This window comes from Aegilops tauschii, chromosome 5 (assembly GCF_002575655.3).
Source record: "Aegilops tauschii subsp. strangulata cultivar AL8/78 chromosome 5, Aet v6.0, whole genome shotgun sequence".
NCBI classification, from domain to species: domain Eukaryota; kingdom Viridiplantae; phylum Streptophyta; class Magnoliopsida; order Poales; family Poaceae; genus Aegilops; species Aegilops tauschii.
In genome coordinates this window covers 281,836,046-281,853,224 of record NC_053039.3, presented here as the reverse complement: position 1 = coordinate 281,853,224, position 17,179 = coordinate 281,836,046, and the positions used below count along the sequence as shown (strand labels likewise).

Below are 17,179 nucleotides of genomic sequence, written 5' to 3'. Positions count from 1 at the left end.
GTCCACGCCGCCGTCCCGAGGTCTTCCCGTCGTCGCCCTGACTAGCCTGCCGCCACTGTGTCCCCCTTTCGAGTCGTAGCTCCGCCACCCCCGTGCGTCGACTTCCCATGGTATGCGCCGCGCCGCCTCCCTTGGCGCGGGAACTCCACCGTCCGCACTAGTCTTCGTCACGCTGTCAGGGTTCCTCGCCTACTTCGAGCACTGTCGCGCACTCCTAACCTAGCCGCTGCCGCTCTTCTTCAGCCGTCGCCGCCGCCTGTCCACCCCCTTCGTTTTCATCCAGCACCAACACGTCACTAGCGTCGTCGTCATCTTCCCCGACCACTTCGTCTACTCCGACCACCATTGGCGACATCGGCCCCGTGCCGATTGGCGCCACAACCGTCGTTGTGTGCTTCTCTGCTGGCCCCTCCGACTCCTCGACATGGCGTACAGCTTGTGCAGGTCCCTCATCTACGCATGCCCGGTGCTGGCAACACCGATGCGTGCCTGCGTCCACGACGTGTCCCCGGGCCTGGCAAGCTTGGTGCGGCGCTTCGTCAACTTTGTCTTCGTCCGTCTACGCATGCCCGGTGCTAGCAACACCGACGCGTGTCTTCGTCTACAATGTGTCCCAAGTTTGGCAAACCTAGTGCGACGCCTCGTCAACACCGTCTTCTTCCCGGTGCATCACTATTTCGACACCACTGCGCCCATGACTAACTCGGCGCCTCCTTGCGCATGCGGCTCCCCGTGACTTCCTCGACACCAGCCATCCCGACTCGACATCGACCACGGCATTATTCGCACGGCTACCTCGACCACGGCTACAACACCCTACGCTCTCGGCTACCTCAACAACGGCAAAAGGGCTACCGCCTTGCTTGAGCAACCTCGTCGATTTCCACTCCAGCACAACTTCTGCGATGCATCGACCGTCACAACTGGGGGGTGTCCGTCGGCCTGCCTTCGGATTCTTCTCCAGTCTAACCATCTGCATCGCTACTGTTGTGACTGCGGGGGGTGTTGAGTACTTGTTTAGTTAGGAAATACGAGATAGACTAGGATATGTTCTGGCTTGTCTTGTACTCTAAGTTGATCATGTACTCCTATATATATGCCCATGAGGCTCAAGCAATAAAAATAACCGATTCACCAATCCCTCTCTATTCCCTTCTAACAATCACATCAAGCACCTGTTGCGCTATGTTGCTGGTGCACGCAGGTATGGGTGAAGGTACACAAGCCAAGGCGATGGGATGCTCGACAGTTACATTGACTCGGATATGGCCGGAGACATCGATGATCAGAAGAGCACGTTCGACGATGTGTTCATCCTGGGTGGCAGCCCGGTCACTTGGCAGTCCCAGAAGCAGAAGATAGTGGCCTTGTCTTCGTGTGAGGCCGAGTACGTCAACGCAACCACTGTAGCATTCCAAGTGGTGTGGCTAAGCAGGTTTCACAGCGACATGCTCAAGAAGGACGTTGGCGCTGCCATGATCTTCATCGACAATAAATCCACAATTCAGCTGTGCAAGAACCCGACGCTTCACGACCGGAACAAACACATTGAAGTGCGGTATCACATCATCCGTGAGTGCACCGAAGGTGGGAAGATCAACATAGCCTACATCGCCACAGGTGACTAGCTCACGGATATCGTCACCAAATCTCTCAGAAGCACTCGGTTCCAGGAGTTGCGGGCCCGCATTGGTATCATCGATGTCAAATAAGTTGTCACAACTAGCTTAGGGGGAATTTGTTAGCAAGTAATCTAGCGTAACTGTTGGAGTATAATGTCCGGCCCTCTCCCATAAATCGGTCTTTTGATTGCATTGGCTAGAGCATGCACTTCAATATGGTATTCGAACCATGAGGTCTTGAGTTCAAGACCCTGTCAACACAGTATTAAAAAAGAGATTCTGCAGCCTACGTAAATCTCACATCTAAGAGCTAAATAGGCCTGTGCGTTGTGTGCTCATGATCGTGGGAGAGGCACGATCCGGTATATGTGGCAGCACCACGCCAAGTTTGTTTTCCAACAGAAAAATAGAAAAGGAAAAACAGCAGAGTTGCACGCTCACAGAACTCTCTCTCTCCCTCATCCGCCATTAACAGAGCTCAAGGTTAGGGACAAGTGTGAGAACAAAACAATCAGTCTAAGAGATGCCCAATGCTGTGCTTTTCTTTTCAAACCATCAGAAAATTGTAAAACATGCTCGGCCATCACCTGCCCCCAGTTATCTGTCTCTCCTCACCATAAAACAAAGGTCAGCCTTATTTCACAGGCTCCAGCATACTCTGACTGTTCAGTTAAGAGTCCAAAACCTGCGAAGGATAATATGGATAGGAATCGACTACAGAACTGAAACAGAAGCAGCATATACATTCATCGGGCATTTTTTTCTTTTGCAAGAATCTCAATTCTTCACGGTAGCCAGATCGCTACTCCGTGAAGTTGTGATACAGATTACATTGTTATTATGCACATAAGTGGTCACTGGACAAGAGATGCTACGTACACAGATGACTGACGTATCTACACTGTATTTTTACAACAGAATCCTAAATTCCCACTCTATTAACAGCAAGGCAGGGGGGATTGACAAAATTACATCCTTATTTTTTTTTTCCTGCACAATCTACATGCATACAACAACACAAATACAAATGCATGCATCATGATTGCACTGAGGGAGGGAGACAATTGGCTACACAAGGTTTTGGCGCAGCAACGATTGGGCCTCGTCACCGGCGCTCCCATTACCGTCTTGTGCTTTCCAGAGGTTCCTCAGGAAGCCATACCGCTGCTGCGCCTTGGGAGACTCCGTCAAGTTCCCAGACGCCTGTGGGGATAACTTAATGGCATTCGACGACGAACTCCGCACATGCTGGAGGCATACTTGCACCGCGTCGTGCACTCGGACGAAACACCACCCTGCGCCAATCATGTCGATGATGCCCGCTCTTGACAGCAATAGGTGCACCTGCCGGTTAGGATTCGCTATAGCAATCTGCAATCAATCAAAAAGCCTCCAAGGGTTTGAAATGCTAGCTCCACACAGGCATCTTTACTGAAAAAAAATCATGGAGTACTGAACCAGCGAATAGAAGAACTGCTGAGAGTAAGAACCTGGATGTCGCGTGCTTTGTATTCTTGGTGCAGGTCCTTGAGAGCTTGAACAGCGCTCGAGTCGATGTATGTAACAGCTGCATGCCAAACAAATTCCATCATTTAATCCACTCATGTAGGTAGTCTGATAGGTACAATTGAGATTCTTTTTCAAACGAAAATGAAATAATTAGTTGCGGGCAGCAGTGTTGTCTGCACCATATAAACATTGCAACAGAAAAAAAAGGGCTTACGGGACATCTCGAGGATCACAAAGTACACCCTTCCAACATCAGGTCCACGGTTTGAATTTGGGAGTTTGAGCTCATACTCACGCAACCTGATAAAGAATTTTGGTTAAACTGACATCAGACTAGCAAAGAATCTTAATGAAACAAAGCGCTTAAACAGATGAAGAGATTGACCTGTCCTTTATGTAACTTATGTTAGCAAAGTAGATTGGTGCATCAACACGGACAACAACAATCCCGTTGTATGTATAAGCCTCAGGGTACTGCAATGTATTCCTGTACACAGTGGTGCCAGGCAAACGGCCCAAAACAGCTGCAGATGGGCCATAAAACATATTAAATATATACTACAGATCAGACTCTCAAACCAAGCAATAAAAACCCTTGACATAACAACAATTGAAAAACAATGGCAAAGATCATCCAAACTCTTCAGTGAAGAAATAATAGTAGATCAAAGGTCCAATAGAAGAGCACGGTGAGACACAAGGGTGGTTGCTGACTTCGAGAAATAATGATGTGTTATCAAGCAAATTGTAAGTGCTCATCATGTCTAGTGTAGTACAATTACTCACCTATATGCGGATTTGCAGATTCATGGATCACAAATGCCAGCGAAAACCCGACCTACAAAGGAAAGTACTATCATCAAATAAATGATTCTTCTGCATACTAAATCTGAAAATTTTCCATGTACTTACCCCAACAAGGACACCAATCTCAATGCCAAAAGTTAAGGTTGTAGTAAATGTCATCGCCCACAGAAAGAAATCCTTCTTATCAATACCCCACAGGAAGATGGCCTCTTCATAATCTACCTAAATACAGTCCCAATATCCATGAGAAATTAGGTTCGAAATGATTTTTTTTTAAAGGACCGTTAGAAGAAAGAGAGATCAATAAAGAACTGAGATGGCAAACTAGAGCAGAAATAGTAAGCTGTAATTTGGAAAGAAATAAACATAGTTTTATTTATTGGGAAAAGGTACTACATTGCCAGCACAGCAGGCAATTAATGATTGCCTGCTGACAATGTAGTACAAATAATTAAAAACAGTGGTGACAGTATGTACAAATATGAGTATTTAGATGTCCTTACCAGGCCAGTGACAGCAGAAATCACAATGGCAGCCAATGCACACTGGGAAAAATGAGATGAAAACGTAAGTAAGCATATAGCACTTAGATCTCGTTAAGCACAGGTATACTATGACGCAGGTATACATTTTATTTGGAAAAAAATTCAAGACATGTTTGCCAATAAACTTTGTTAGTCCATTTTTAAAAAGTGGACCTTAACAAGTTCTATTTCTGCATAGTGATACATTTTAAGAAACAAGATTGTGCAATTAATTTGACTCTTAACTCTTAAGAGTTCCAACTTAAACATGATAAATTGCAAATATTTGTTTGTTACCTTTTTATACACCCGATGTATATAAATTTGATCTAGTAAATCTGCAAATGTCTCAAACTTGATCTCTTCTTTTTTGCAAGAAAAGTAAAACTGTGAAATAATATACACCACAGATACAAGGCTTATGTTGCATGCTTAATTCTACCAAAATTTTACAAGAACAGTTCATTTCGAGCAGGAAATTTTGGAAAATATGAGCATTCCAAATAGGTTCTAAAAGCTATACTAATAAAGGGCCTTTAGGTATAGTGATTAGTGATATGATGGATCATATCTAATCTATATTGTTCATATCATTAATAGTTTAAAAAACAAAAAATGCAAATGTTAAACTCAAACATGACCTCTTGTTTTTGCGAGGAAACTCACATTTGGAACTCAAATTGTGAAATAAATATACACCACCGATATAAGGCTTGTATTGCGAAAGCTTAATTTTGCCTAAATTTACAATAACAGTTTGATTCCAGCAGGAAATTTTAGAAAATTTTAGCATTAAATAGGTTCTACAAGATACAGTTAGCAAGGGTCTGAAGATATAGTGAAATTATGCATCACATTTAATCTATACTGATGAATATCCTCAACGGAAAAAAGGCATACAGAACAGCAATATGCAAAGAAGGTGCCCAGATGAAGAACTCCATTGACCAACCCAACAATAGTTACTTAGTGAGTTTTATGATGCCAAAAAAAAAAACTCAAGGAGTGCTACCAAAGGAACAACACACTGGTAATCTTGCCTGCGGTATATCAGTAAATAATGGTGTCATAAACAAGAGAGCACTGCAAATTATTATGCCCATTATGATTCCTGATAATCCAGTCTTTGCCCCGCTTTCATGATTCACAGCAGACCTAGAAAAGGAGCCTGCATGGACATCCATTGATAATCATCAGCTTTCTAAAGCCTAGTGAGTAACTAAGCTTCATGATTTTCAGGTAAAGAATAGAGTAGAAATGCAGATAAATGAAGTAGCACAGATATTATCCATTATGATTAATATTCTACCTGTAGCAGGATATGCAGAGAAGAATGAACCGCATATATTTGATAAGCCAAGGCCAAATAACTGTAATGAAGGAAAACTTCATCAGAAGAGTTGATTTTTAACAATGAGAGTAATAGTTAGAAACAATGAAAACTGCTACATGCGATGCATAAATTGTTTTGTATATTCCTGTAAACAAAAAGTTTCTGCAACGATGCTAAACTGCTACTACATACTCCCTCCGTCCAGTGAAAAGTGTACATATAGAAACTTTAGGACAAATTATGAAGTGGAGTAAAAAATGCATTGGAAAGATGCAAGCCACCATCTCTCTCCTCTTTAATTACCCAATCCCCAATGAGCTAAGTGTGTGTAGAAATTAAGGAGACCATGTGTAGAATGTTATTGGTCTTGATTACCTGTGATGAGAGAGAAAGATTTTTTTCTACTTTAAAGTGCATTAGGAAGATAGAAGTACACTCTTTTATGGACAAATTTTAAAGCCAAATGTACACTCTTCACTGGACGGAGGGAGTACATTCCAGGATAGATGAGGTCCTAGAAAAATATGCAGTCAAACTTTACCATATTTGACAACTAATTTATAGAAAACTATTTAGATTTGTTAGGTAGAAATTGTACAATTAAGCTTGTCATGAAAAATCAAACCGTGGTGTATCATTCCCGCATCACTTCAAAGTTGTTTAATAACTGACTGAGGCATCCGTCCTCTGGAAACAATAATCACTAATTAAAACTCCTAGTATGACCACCTAGAACAGGCATCTCGATCACCTCGGTTTTACACAACATGCTTTGATGGAACATTATCGGGGGGGGGGGGGGGGGGTTAGTGGGAGGGGGGTTGTTTTTTGCCCCTTCCTTTTTTTGTACTTTTTTCTCTCTAAATGAAATGAAGCGCACCTCTCCTGTGTTTTTGAGAGAAAAAAAATCCCGATTTGAAAGTGCAAGATAACTGGAATAGAAACTAGGAAGGGACCTAAATCATCTTGTTCATTTCTTCTCAAATGATGTCATCACTAAAAATTTATGATAAGTAGGAGCTTAAAAAAATATAACTTAAAGGCTTTAGTTATGCATCGAAAGATTTACAGTCTACTACTAGCAAGGACAAGATTATTTGCTTCATTGAATTGAGGTGCTGCTCTGTGTATCTGCACAAAATTCATGTTAAGAGTTTATTTTTTGGCAAAACAGTGTTTGGTAGGTGGTCTGGTGGTGCACAATCCCCATCATCACAGTTTAGAGGTGGCAACAGATCAGATGGTTGGTGTGACCCCAAGGTGAACATCTTATATTATTACAATATTACAATATCTCTATAATTGGTAGGATATGATTTGCTATCTCGTGTTGCCGATCTCTAGGCCCTCCAAGTCTCACGCCTCTGTTTATACTTTCCCTTGAGGCTCAATACACCATCCATTACGCAATATTCACAATCGTACAGAATGAAATATCATCACCAACTAGTTTCTAGGAGCAAATATATTACGTGTACAGAAATGTTGTGCATAGAAGCCATTATTAATTACACAAGATAACAACACAAATAGGACTGCATTTGATGAACAAATGTGAGCAGCTTGTACCAACAAAAACAAATTATTAGTCATTGGTTTATGGAAGCATACCTCTTTGTTTGAGTCCAACTCATAACCATTCTTCGCAGCTAACGCTTTAGCAATCCCAACAGACTCCTAAAATTATATACTACATATGTTTAATGGCCACTAACAGAAGTAAAACAAAAAAAAAACAAAAACAAGATAGCAACATGTTTTACCAAAATAGCAACACCAGTGATAAGTATTGCAGTTGGCATTAGGGACATCAGATGTTCAAATCCTCGAGGAATGGAGAAACTGGGAAGGCCTTGCGGTATTTCACCTACCTGGGCACTCAAGAAACAGAGAATAACGATGTAGTTTTCTAGCATAATGTGTTATGCAAGTAAATTTCACTTGATAAAATAAAAATATCTACTAAATGTGTGATTTGCCAAAGTGACAATCAGGTAATCAACATAAGGGTTGATTGTGGCGGTCTGTCACCAGTGACTCATTGAGAACTTTTAAATGGATGAATAAAAACATTTATCGTAGGTGCACATTTGAGTTACAAAATGAAAAACAAATACCCAGAAAATATCACAACTGATATAGTATTTTCATGGATTTTCACAGAAAACCTTATTACAAAAATATTTGAAGAGTCATCTATAATCATAACATTTAATGATACACACATGCACACAAAAGCTCTCCAAAACCTCAAAGAACACATATGAGTCATCAAAACAAATGTCAAATGAAAAAAAATACAAACCAAGGGACAGGTTTCACAGCTATTTTACTGTATTGCATAACATCATATAATTCATGACAAAACAATAGATGGAGCTTACTCACCACTGATATGGCAGTTGGACGGAAAATTTTCACAAACAATGTTCCAAGAACAACAGCTGTTAGTGGACCAGAAGCTCTCAGGAAACGTAATTTTTTATTTGTTTTCCCCTGCAAGAATTTAAGAGGTCATAAAACCGATAAACTTAGGTAACATTTCGCAACAGAAGAAATTTGATCAAATATAGAAATACAAACTTACTAGCTTTTTCATTATTAGAAGAATAACAAGAAACGCTGATCCCATTACAAATGGAGGCCAGGAGAACTGCAAAGCGGCACTGCTTTATTAATGTAATGACGATGTAAACATACAATACCAGAAAATCATTATCTGAAAGAAAAATAAAAGCAGCCTTAATGTATGCAGTGTGCCTAATGGAGGTTGATTTATGGAGCCTAATCTGTATGAGGCAGAACTTGAAACTTAATGACTGTTCAAGCAAAAAGAAAGCGATCTTATTTTAAATGTTCAAAGAATCTGGTTTCCATTATTAAGTTGGTAATTAGAGGTTTAATAGGAAGACAAGTCAAGCAAGAATAGTGAAACATAAGAAAACAATCCCTCCGTAAAGAAATATAAGAATGTTTAGATCACTCTTATATTTGATTACAGAGGGAGTACATGATTTCATCTGTGACCCAATTTACTGTCAACATAGCAGCAGATATCCTTAGATATAGTGTTACATACAGAAGCAGATCCAAGTTTTGATGTGATCAGGCAGGAGGAAAGTTACGTACTTTACAGAACAAGACGCAAATATTAAAGTTGTACGATCACAAGCAAATAAAATTGTGTGCCTATCTTCGTTTCACCATCAACATTATCTAACTAAGTGATGCTCACACATGAACACTCAGTTTATCAAACGATTATCTAGTCATGTGCGTATAGCACCAGCCAATGTAACATGCTTTGTCTAAGCAGTGTGCATCTAAAAGAAGGCAGGCAAAAGATAGAAATTGACAAGGAGGTAACAAATAAGTTTACACGGACAAAGAAATTCCACCTGATCTATTCCAGCAATTATACTCTCAATAAGTGGTATAATTTTGCTACTTCTTGTAACACTGTAACCCAAGAAATACTTGATTTGGGACAAACCAATTACGATGGCCGAAGCTGTAGTGAATCCAGATATTACAGAATGGCTAATGAAACGAATAAGCCAGCCAAGTCTGTAAAGAAGAAAAACAATGAACAGGTTACACGGCCTCAATGAGATCTCCCCAGACTCACAGTTAAGCCTGAAGAGATAGACAAACATGCAGCTAGTCCATCTAGTTTGAGAAAAGGAGCATTGCAGTCAACCAACTGATAAAAGTAGGACTTAAGTGGCCATCGTACACAATGAGCAATTTTGGTTTCTTCTACCAAAACCAGGATGTGTTCCCTTTCTATTGAAGTGACTTATGCCTCTGTACAGAACTAGAAGAATACACACTTAGATCACTGGTTGGATAATTCCGTAAGAAAAGAAGTGGGAACCTGATGCAATCCATGCACTATCCCAAAAAGATTCAAAACAAGTTCATGGATATAGTGCATATAATATGCAAACTCTGAGGTCCGATTGTCTGCTTCTCCATAAAACTAGTAAAAGCAAGCACACATGTGAATAGTCCATGATGCAGCACTTGTCTATTTTTATACTGTGTACTGACATTAGTGTAAGCACTAAAATGTTGCTTGCTTGCTTTTGTAAGTACATGGATTGATAATGTCCCTTTTCGCAAAATCACATGACTTCAGGTGCACTTGTGCCAAAAAGAAAAGAAAAAAGGATATACACCTAGGGTGTGTTCGCTTTTAGCCCAAAATTGCCATGCCAAAATTTTGGCCAAGCTTTTGCTTGCCCATGAGTTGGTCAACATTGGCAAGAAAAATAAACTAGAGTCAGCAAAGGGACATTGGCAACCATCGAAACAAACACCAAAACTTGGCCATGACCAAAAATTGGTAGGGTAAACTTTCACCACCATCCAAACATAGACTTAGCGCTTGGGTAAAAAACACTGCCAAAGATATAGTATCAGAAGACAAAGATAATGCAGCTAGCAGGTTAACATTTGAGCTATGCGCATCGTTATGTTGCTAATACAATAAGAAAGAGTACAACGAAAAATCTGTATACATGTTTGCATATTTTCTTCTCTAAAGGAGGAGGACATTTAATGCTTCAATATTTCAATTTCTCCAAAATGGATAAACAGGACCGCCAACTTGCCTCGTAAACAGAATTACCTTAGCAATGCCATCAAGCATTCCAGTATTCCAACCATGAATGCCAATAATATGGCTAATTCCGTGTACAGCTCACTAGATGAATTAACTATACCCCCAAGAACATTGGACACTAGCAGAGAGACAAGTGCCACTGGACCTACTGCTAATTGTCGTGAGGACCCAAAAATCGCGTAGACAAATAGTGGGACAAAGCCTGTGTCTGTTCAGCACAATGCAAATAAAAAGAGATGATTTGGATTAACTAGCCGCTCATTTGAAAGGAAAAAAGGAAAAACAGAGAGGCACTGTTAGACGTAAACACTTACAGAGCCCATAAATTGGGTGAAGCCCAGCCAGCTTTGCATATGACATTGCCTACAACACAGCACAAAGTTGATTATGCTCTAGTTTAAGACAAAGAAGCAAAGCAGACGGAGGGTAAGAACTCGAAAACAGTTCACATGTCAACAGGATTTTTGTTACTACTCCCTCCGTCCCATAATATAAGAGCGTTTTTGACACTACACTAGTGTTAAAAACGCTCTTATATTATGGGACGGAGGGAGTAATTTGTAAGAAACTAGGGAAAACAACAAGCTATGTGAATAAGTTGAGATAACGTGCTCACTTATTCTATACAAGTTAGTACGGAGAACCAGTAGGTTCAGCTAATCTAGAAATCTCTGCAACATACCACCAATTGTTTTTAACAATAAACGGTTCAAACAAAATATACAGATAATTGCCAAATATAAACAAAATTTGTAGAGAGCACATCAAATCAAAATATAGCACTTTTTCCCTGGTACACCGGAAACTTAACAAGCCAAACTTACATGAAGGATCGCACAGGAAAGAGGACATGAAAATACTGTTTTCGCTAGCAGGTAAATCACCCTAATTGCTCCTAATGTAGTTCTGCAATGTGCTAACAATGGGTGTAGGTGACTAGCCATACCAACCAAGTTACACAAACTGAAACTCTGTAATGTGCTAACGCAATGGGTGTGAGCAACTACAGTAGCAATTTAAGTAAGCTCCATAGTGGTTAACCTCCCCATCTTACTGTAAGCATTACAGATTACAATTCCGTAGTCGGAATAATACAACTTCAAAACCTTGCATAAAATTATATTTCAACTCAACATGCATAAAAGCACGGCTCCAATTAGTAACAGTGTTGTTTGCAAACAACTCATATATGAAATCCACAAATTGCTTATAGTAACACTACCTTGTGCTCAGTTAAGCTGTATTCACAATTAACAGTGACCAAGCTTCAACAGAATAACATTTTAGTAAGAAAAAAATGTACAATAGTTTTTGCATGAACTGTCACCAAGCCTATTTCAAGGCAAGCAAGAGAGCAACCAGTAGGTATTTTTTTGATGAACTCAAACAACCAATACATTAATAAGCTCGATCGGGGGCCAATGGATTTTTTTAAGTAATATAATCTCAACTGACTTGGTTACTGAAGCATTTTCTGAATAATAGTCGATACTGTCAAAGAAACACAGATCTACTACCACAAATGGTCAGAGTAACAGGGTACCTGAGGCACAAGCATGACGCCGACAGTGATGCCGGCGGCGAGGTCGGCCTGGAAGTCCTCCTTCCATCTGTAGCTCCGCATCCACGCCAAGCACGGGAGAGCCGCCTCCGCCCACTCCCACGGCCCCATCGCCCGCGCCCTCTCCATCGCCGCCGACAACGGTGACGGGGAGGAGGAGGCGGCCGCCTCCCGCACAGCCGCATCCAGTGGGTGGCGCAGCGGTATCACCCTCACCGGCCTCCCTGCTCCGTAAACGGCGGCGGTGAGCTCGCCGGAGCTCGCCGACGCGAACGACGACTTCTCCATTGGATTCGAGGATTCCTTACAATTGATCAGTTGGTCCGTCAGAACAATCATAGAGACATGGACACAAGCGAACCAATGGTAGCGATTTTGAGCTGAGTAGCTCACCGCTGCGCGGGGCAAATCAGGCGACCATCAGCCAGTGGCCACAGCTGCGGAGGTGGCAGGTGGGAGACCACGGTTGCGCGGCACGCGGTGGAAATGGCTGGGCAGCTGAAGCTGGAAGCTGGATCGGGGAAGGCGCCGCTGCCGGAGTCCGGCGGGAGAGGAGCAGGAGGAGCCGAAGCGGAGGCGGAGGCCGGTGGGGACGCGCGACGAGCCGACGAGGATGTGGGGAGCAAGCGGGGAGTGGCTGTACGCTTCTCCGCGGTATCGACGGCCGGATTCGGGAGTGACGATCGGACGGTCCTACTGAAGCGATGCTTATTCTCTGCGGTCGACCGCCCGTTGATGTAACCGGACGGGATAGCGGGGCGCGGCGCGGCGATGTACCTGGACAGCTTGTCGGCATGTGTGCATCGCATCGCATTCACTGATTGCTTGTTGCGTGTAGGACAAAAGGGGACAAAGTAAACGGATGTTTTTTGGGGGGCCAAATTTCGTGTTTTGATCCTTTTCTGAAAGTTAAATCAGATCTAACTTAGTTTGTAAAAATTTCGGGATCTGATCCTTTTTCCTACCGCCACAGTGTTTGACGGTAGGGTATAACTGTCTACCGCCATATAGCTTGGCGGGAGGACTTAAATGCGCCATCACCCCAATTTAACGTGAAAAATATCCTACCGCCAGAGCCCTTGGCGGTAGGCTGTGCAATCCTACCGCCAAAGAGCCTGGCGGTAGGCAGCACAACCTGAGCGTGCATGCGACTGGCACGGTGTACTTGGCCCTGCATGTCTGCTTGTCCTGTAGCATCACCTATGCTGCTGGTTGCGATTATTAACCGCCTACTTTGCCTGTTGGCCTGCCTAGCCACTAGCTAGCTAGCTACTAGGAGCATGTACATGCCCACACGCCTGCCTAGCCACTAGCTAGCTAGCTACTCCCTCCGTCCGAAAATACTTGCCATCAAAATGGATAAAAGGAGATGTATCTAGAACTAAAATACGTCTAGATACATCTTTTTTATTCATTTTGATGACAAGTATTTCCGGACGGAGGGAGTACTAGGTACGATGCCTGCACATACTTAAAATATTGCATGTGAGTGCAGCGCAGCAGCATATAAATGAGATGACACTCGATGGAATGGACTTCATGCATGCAGGTTGCTCGACATTAGTGCAGACTCCTACCGCCAAGGACTATGGTGGTAGGGTATAACGGGCTATCGCCAAGAGCCTTGGCGGTAGGGTCTTTTTCATACTAAACGGACGTGACGGTGCTGGTAAGTCCTACCGCCAGAGATGCTGACGGTAGGTTGTACAACTCTACCGCCAAGATGCCCGGTGGTAGCAAAAGGGTCAGATCCTAAAAAAAATTCAAACTGGGGTCAGATCTGGATTAACTTTCAGAAAAGGGTCAAAACACAAAATTTTGCCCATTCGGGGTAAGTTTAGTTCACGATTCTCAATGTATGAAAAACGTGGGAGTAATAAAATAGTCTTAGACTTAGACTACTCAAAGTGGCATGTTACTAGTCTATGTTATAACATCTACAGTTGGGAGTAACATATGTATGGTGTCATAGTACAACACTTCATTTATTAGATTATAGACTCATCTTGTCTTGGAATGTGTGATGTTAATCATAGTATGAGTAACTAGCTATGTTACTCAATTCATCTCTTTCCTCATGAAATTATTACCACATAAGTAAATTTGTTGAGTTGGACCCTATGTTACTACTGAAGTTATTCCCACTATAAACAGTCTTAGGGCATCTCCAATGCTAAATCTCAAAATGGACACGCTATCCATTTGTGGGCTGGTCCGGACCAGTCTGCGGACAATGATGCGAGAGTCGTTCATCCAACCCTGTTCTCTAGAATTTCCGCCTATTTCTTTAAGTTTGCAACCTCAAAATAATAGCATATCAAATTTAGATGATTGAAAATATTCAAATGTAACAATAGTTCTAATTTAAAATTATTCCCTCCATCCAGAATTTGGGACGAAGGTAATATTACAATCCAACTAAGTTTTCAAATTAAATTACTTCAAGCTTCAATTCAACTAGCACATACGTTTCCTCGCAAAAAAAGCTAGCACATATATATTCTAGTTATCCCCTTTAACCGCCCATAGATGCTCAATCAAATCTTACTTGAGTTGTTCGATGTCAAATTTATTGGTGTATTTAAACAAACTCATCAAACGTGGCCGAATTCTGATATGAAAGTTCTCAAATTCCAGACCTACACAACATCTTCACCCTCATCCTCAATGAGCATGTTGTGCATGATCACACAACATGTCATCACCTACCACAAGGTATTCCGGTCCCATTATTTAGTAGGTCCATAAATAACTGCAAGACGGCCTGGAGCACTCGAAATGACATCTCCACATCCTTTCTAGTTTCTTCTTGTCTTTGGGTAAAGTGATACTCCCTCCGTCCCATAATGTAAGACGTTTTTTGACACTACACTAGAGCCAAAAAACGTCTTACATTATGGGACAGAGGGAGTACTTTTCTAACCAACTTTTCTAACCACCCCCTAAAGGGAAAGCTCCTCCTTTCTAGTTCATTCTTAATGAATGTACCCCACGGAGGATAGATACCCTGGGTAATCAGACGAATGGTTTTTTGGCTGGAAGACATACCCCCAACGCGGTCCCCTGACGACAATTTTTTTTGATAATGGGAGTATATTAATATTGCAAAGATACCAATTAAGCCTAGTCTCTGCACCGACAAGATACCGAAAGGCATCAAGGATGCACACAACTAAGAAAAAAAATAAAAAAGAGAGAAATATACAAACAAAGGCCCGTCGCAGTGACGAAACACTCACAACAGCAACACTCTAACCACCAGCAAAGACAATACCCGGACCACAAAAGAGGTTTTCCAAAAGCGACGCCTCCAAAAAAGAGATAATGCAGAAGCGTTGTCGTCTCCCGATCAAGGATATGAGTTTTCACCCTGGAGAAATTCTGAGATCCCAAAAACAATGCCTTTAGCAAGGCCATTGTCAGTACAACCAATGAAGGCCAGACCTTGGGTTTTCACTCTGGAAATCACGACCCGCTACTCGAGAAGCACCACCAAAAAATGTTGTCCACCTGTGTTGTCGCCCCCTCCTGCCAAGGCGGCCACTACAAGCCCTCAACACCCGACACACATGAAAAATCTATGCTGCCATTCTTCATCACAACCAAAACTCCCCTCCGACATTACCAGACTCCGATCGCAGCCACCATGACTTTCTTCACCACTACCAACGCAGTGGAAATCTATACTTAGACATGTCCCATGTCACCGACAAGGCAGCGAAGATGCTGTGTAGATTAAATAATAGGCTGTGTCAAGTAAAACGAAATAGCCCAAAAAAGTGTTAAAATGTCCAAAAAGTTTATTTTGAGCACCATAAGATACCGGGCTTTTAAAAGTACTTCCTCCCAATTCATATCAATTACTTGTCGCTTAAATACATGTATTTAGACATATTTTAGTGCTAGCTACATCCTTTTGAGCGACAACTAATATGGACCGGAGGGAATAATATTTTACACACGAGTTCTTTAGCTAAACACGTAAAAAGGCCGCCATCTTAAAAAAAATAAACTACTACAACATAGCCATGGATTCAAAAAATTAAGGACAATTCACATATATAGGCAGTTAACATGCCTATAGAATTAAAAATGGGCACAAGTGTAACAAACAAAAGTTGCCATGCTTCTAAGTAATAAATTGCCACATATCCATGATTTCATATGTACATGCATGCATAGTTAGAAAAAACAAGAGAGTTTGTCGTATTGTTCCAATTTGCCATTGCTTTTAAAAAATTGTTGTGTGAGTGGCAAACAAACTGACATGTCTCTAAAAATTTTACCATGGAGCTGAAATTTGCAATGGATGTAAAACTATCGATGGGCCGGGAAAGTAATTTGCCATGGATGTAAAACTAGCCATGGTCCAGCAATGCAAATTTGTCATGGCTTAGAAATTAAAGCTAGAAAAAAATCTCATTGAACATGGCAAGTCTATATATTTGTACAAAAATAGGTCGTATGTCAACTTAAAAAAAATTGAAGCGTGGTCACATGGTGAATTAAGAAAAAAAATGCTATTGTGATAATAGCAATTGTAGAATAATTTGTACTGGACACATGGCAATTTAGCATTTTTTTTGGTTATTTTCCTAATAAAAATCATAGCAAATTTGATATGGGAACACATGTGAACTTGCCATCATAAAAAGTTACCATGAGAGCAACCAAAAAACTACCATGCAATAAAAATTTGAAATGGTTGTAAAATTTCGTCTCAAAGCACACACGACAATTACAAAAAGAAATGTACTTACGTTTTTTAGAACAAAATTATTCCTATATCACCTATACGTGCATTGCAAAATTTATTACTCTCATAATATAAGATGTTATTACAACCGGTATACTCACATATTGGTTGTGGTAACGGAATATGATTTCTCGGGTGCCCCAACCCTATATGAATATTAAATCCGAAAAACAAATCGGGGAAATAAAAAAAAGGAATTTTGGGATATCAAACTTGGATGCCCAATTACTCATGTATGAAGTTTCATGAAAAATACCAGGAAACACATTCTCAGTAAAAAGACAAAAAAATCCTATGTGTAGAGAAAAAACTGTTTGGATGTATCATAGGTCGGACTGTATTTTCTTCACCACGGATACATTTCCTGGTATTTTTCACAAAACTTCACACAGAAGTAGATCGGACACCCATGTTTGATATCCCCAATTTCCAAGTTTTTT

The 17,179-nt window shown here is 41.4% G+C and overlaps 1 protein-coding gene across 1 annotated transcript; it reads right to left on the bottom strand.

Annotated features, from left to right (window-relative positions):
• Positions 1 to 2,363: 2,363 nt before the first annotated feature.
• Positions 2,364 to 12,702, bottom strand: LOC109762447 (sulfate transporter 4.1, chloroplastic). Its single transcript, XM_020321308.4, has 18 exons — positions 12,377 to 12,702; positions 11,966 to 12,286; positions 10,737 to 10,785; positions 10,429 to 10,630; positions 9,194 to 9,362; positions 8,383 to 8,448; positions 8,184 to 8,291; positions 7,559 to 7,666; positions 7,407 to 7,472; positions 5,772 to 5,832; positions 5,503 to 5,630; positions 4,442 to 4,483; positions 4,044 to 4,160; positions 3,918 to 3,969; positions 3,517 to 3,655; positions 3,346 to 3,431; positions 3,113 to 3,189; positions 2,364 to 2,993 (listed from the first exon to the last, which is right to left on the bottom strand). Exons 2-18 carry the CDS (start codon positions 12,269 to 12,271, stop codon positions 2,691 to 2,693), a joined length of 2,079 nt encoding a protein of 692 aa, XP_020176897.1. The 5' UTR covers positions 12,272 to 12,286; positions 12,377 to 12,702; the 3' UTR covers positions 2,364 to 2,690.
• Positions 12,703 to 17,179: the final 4,477 nt, after the last annotated feature.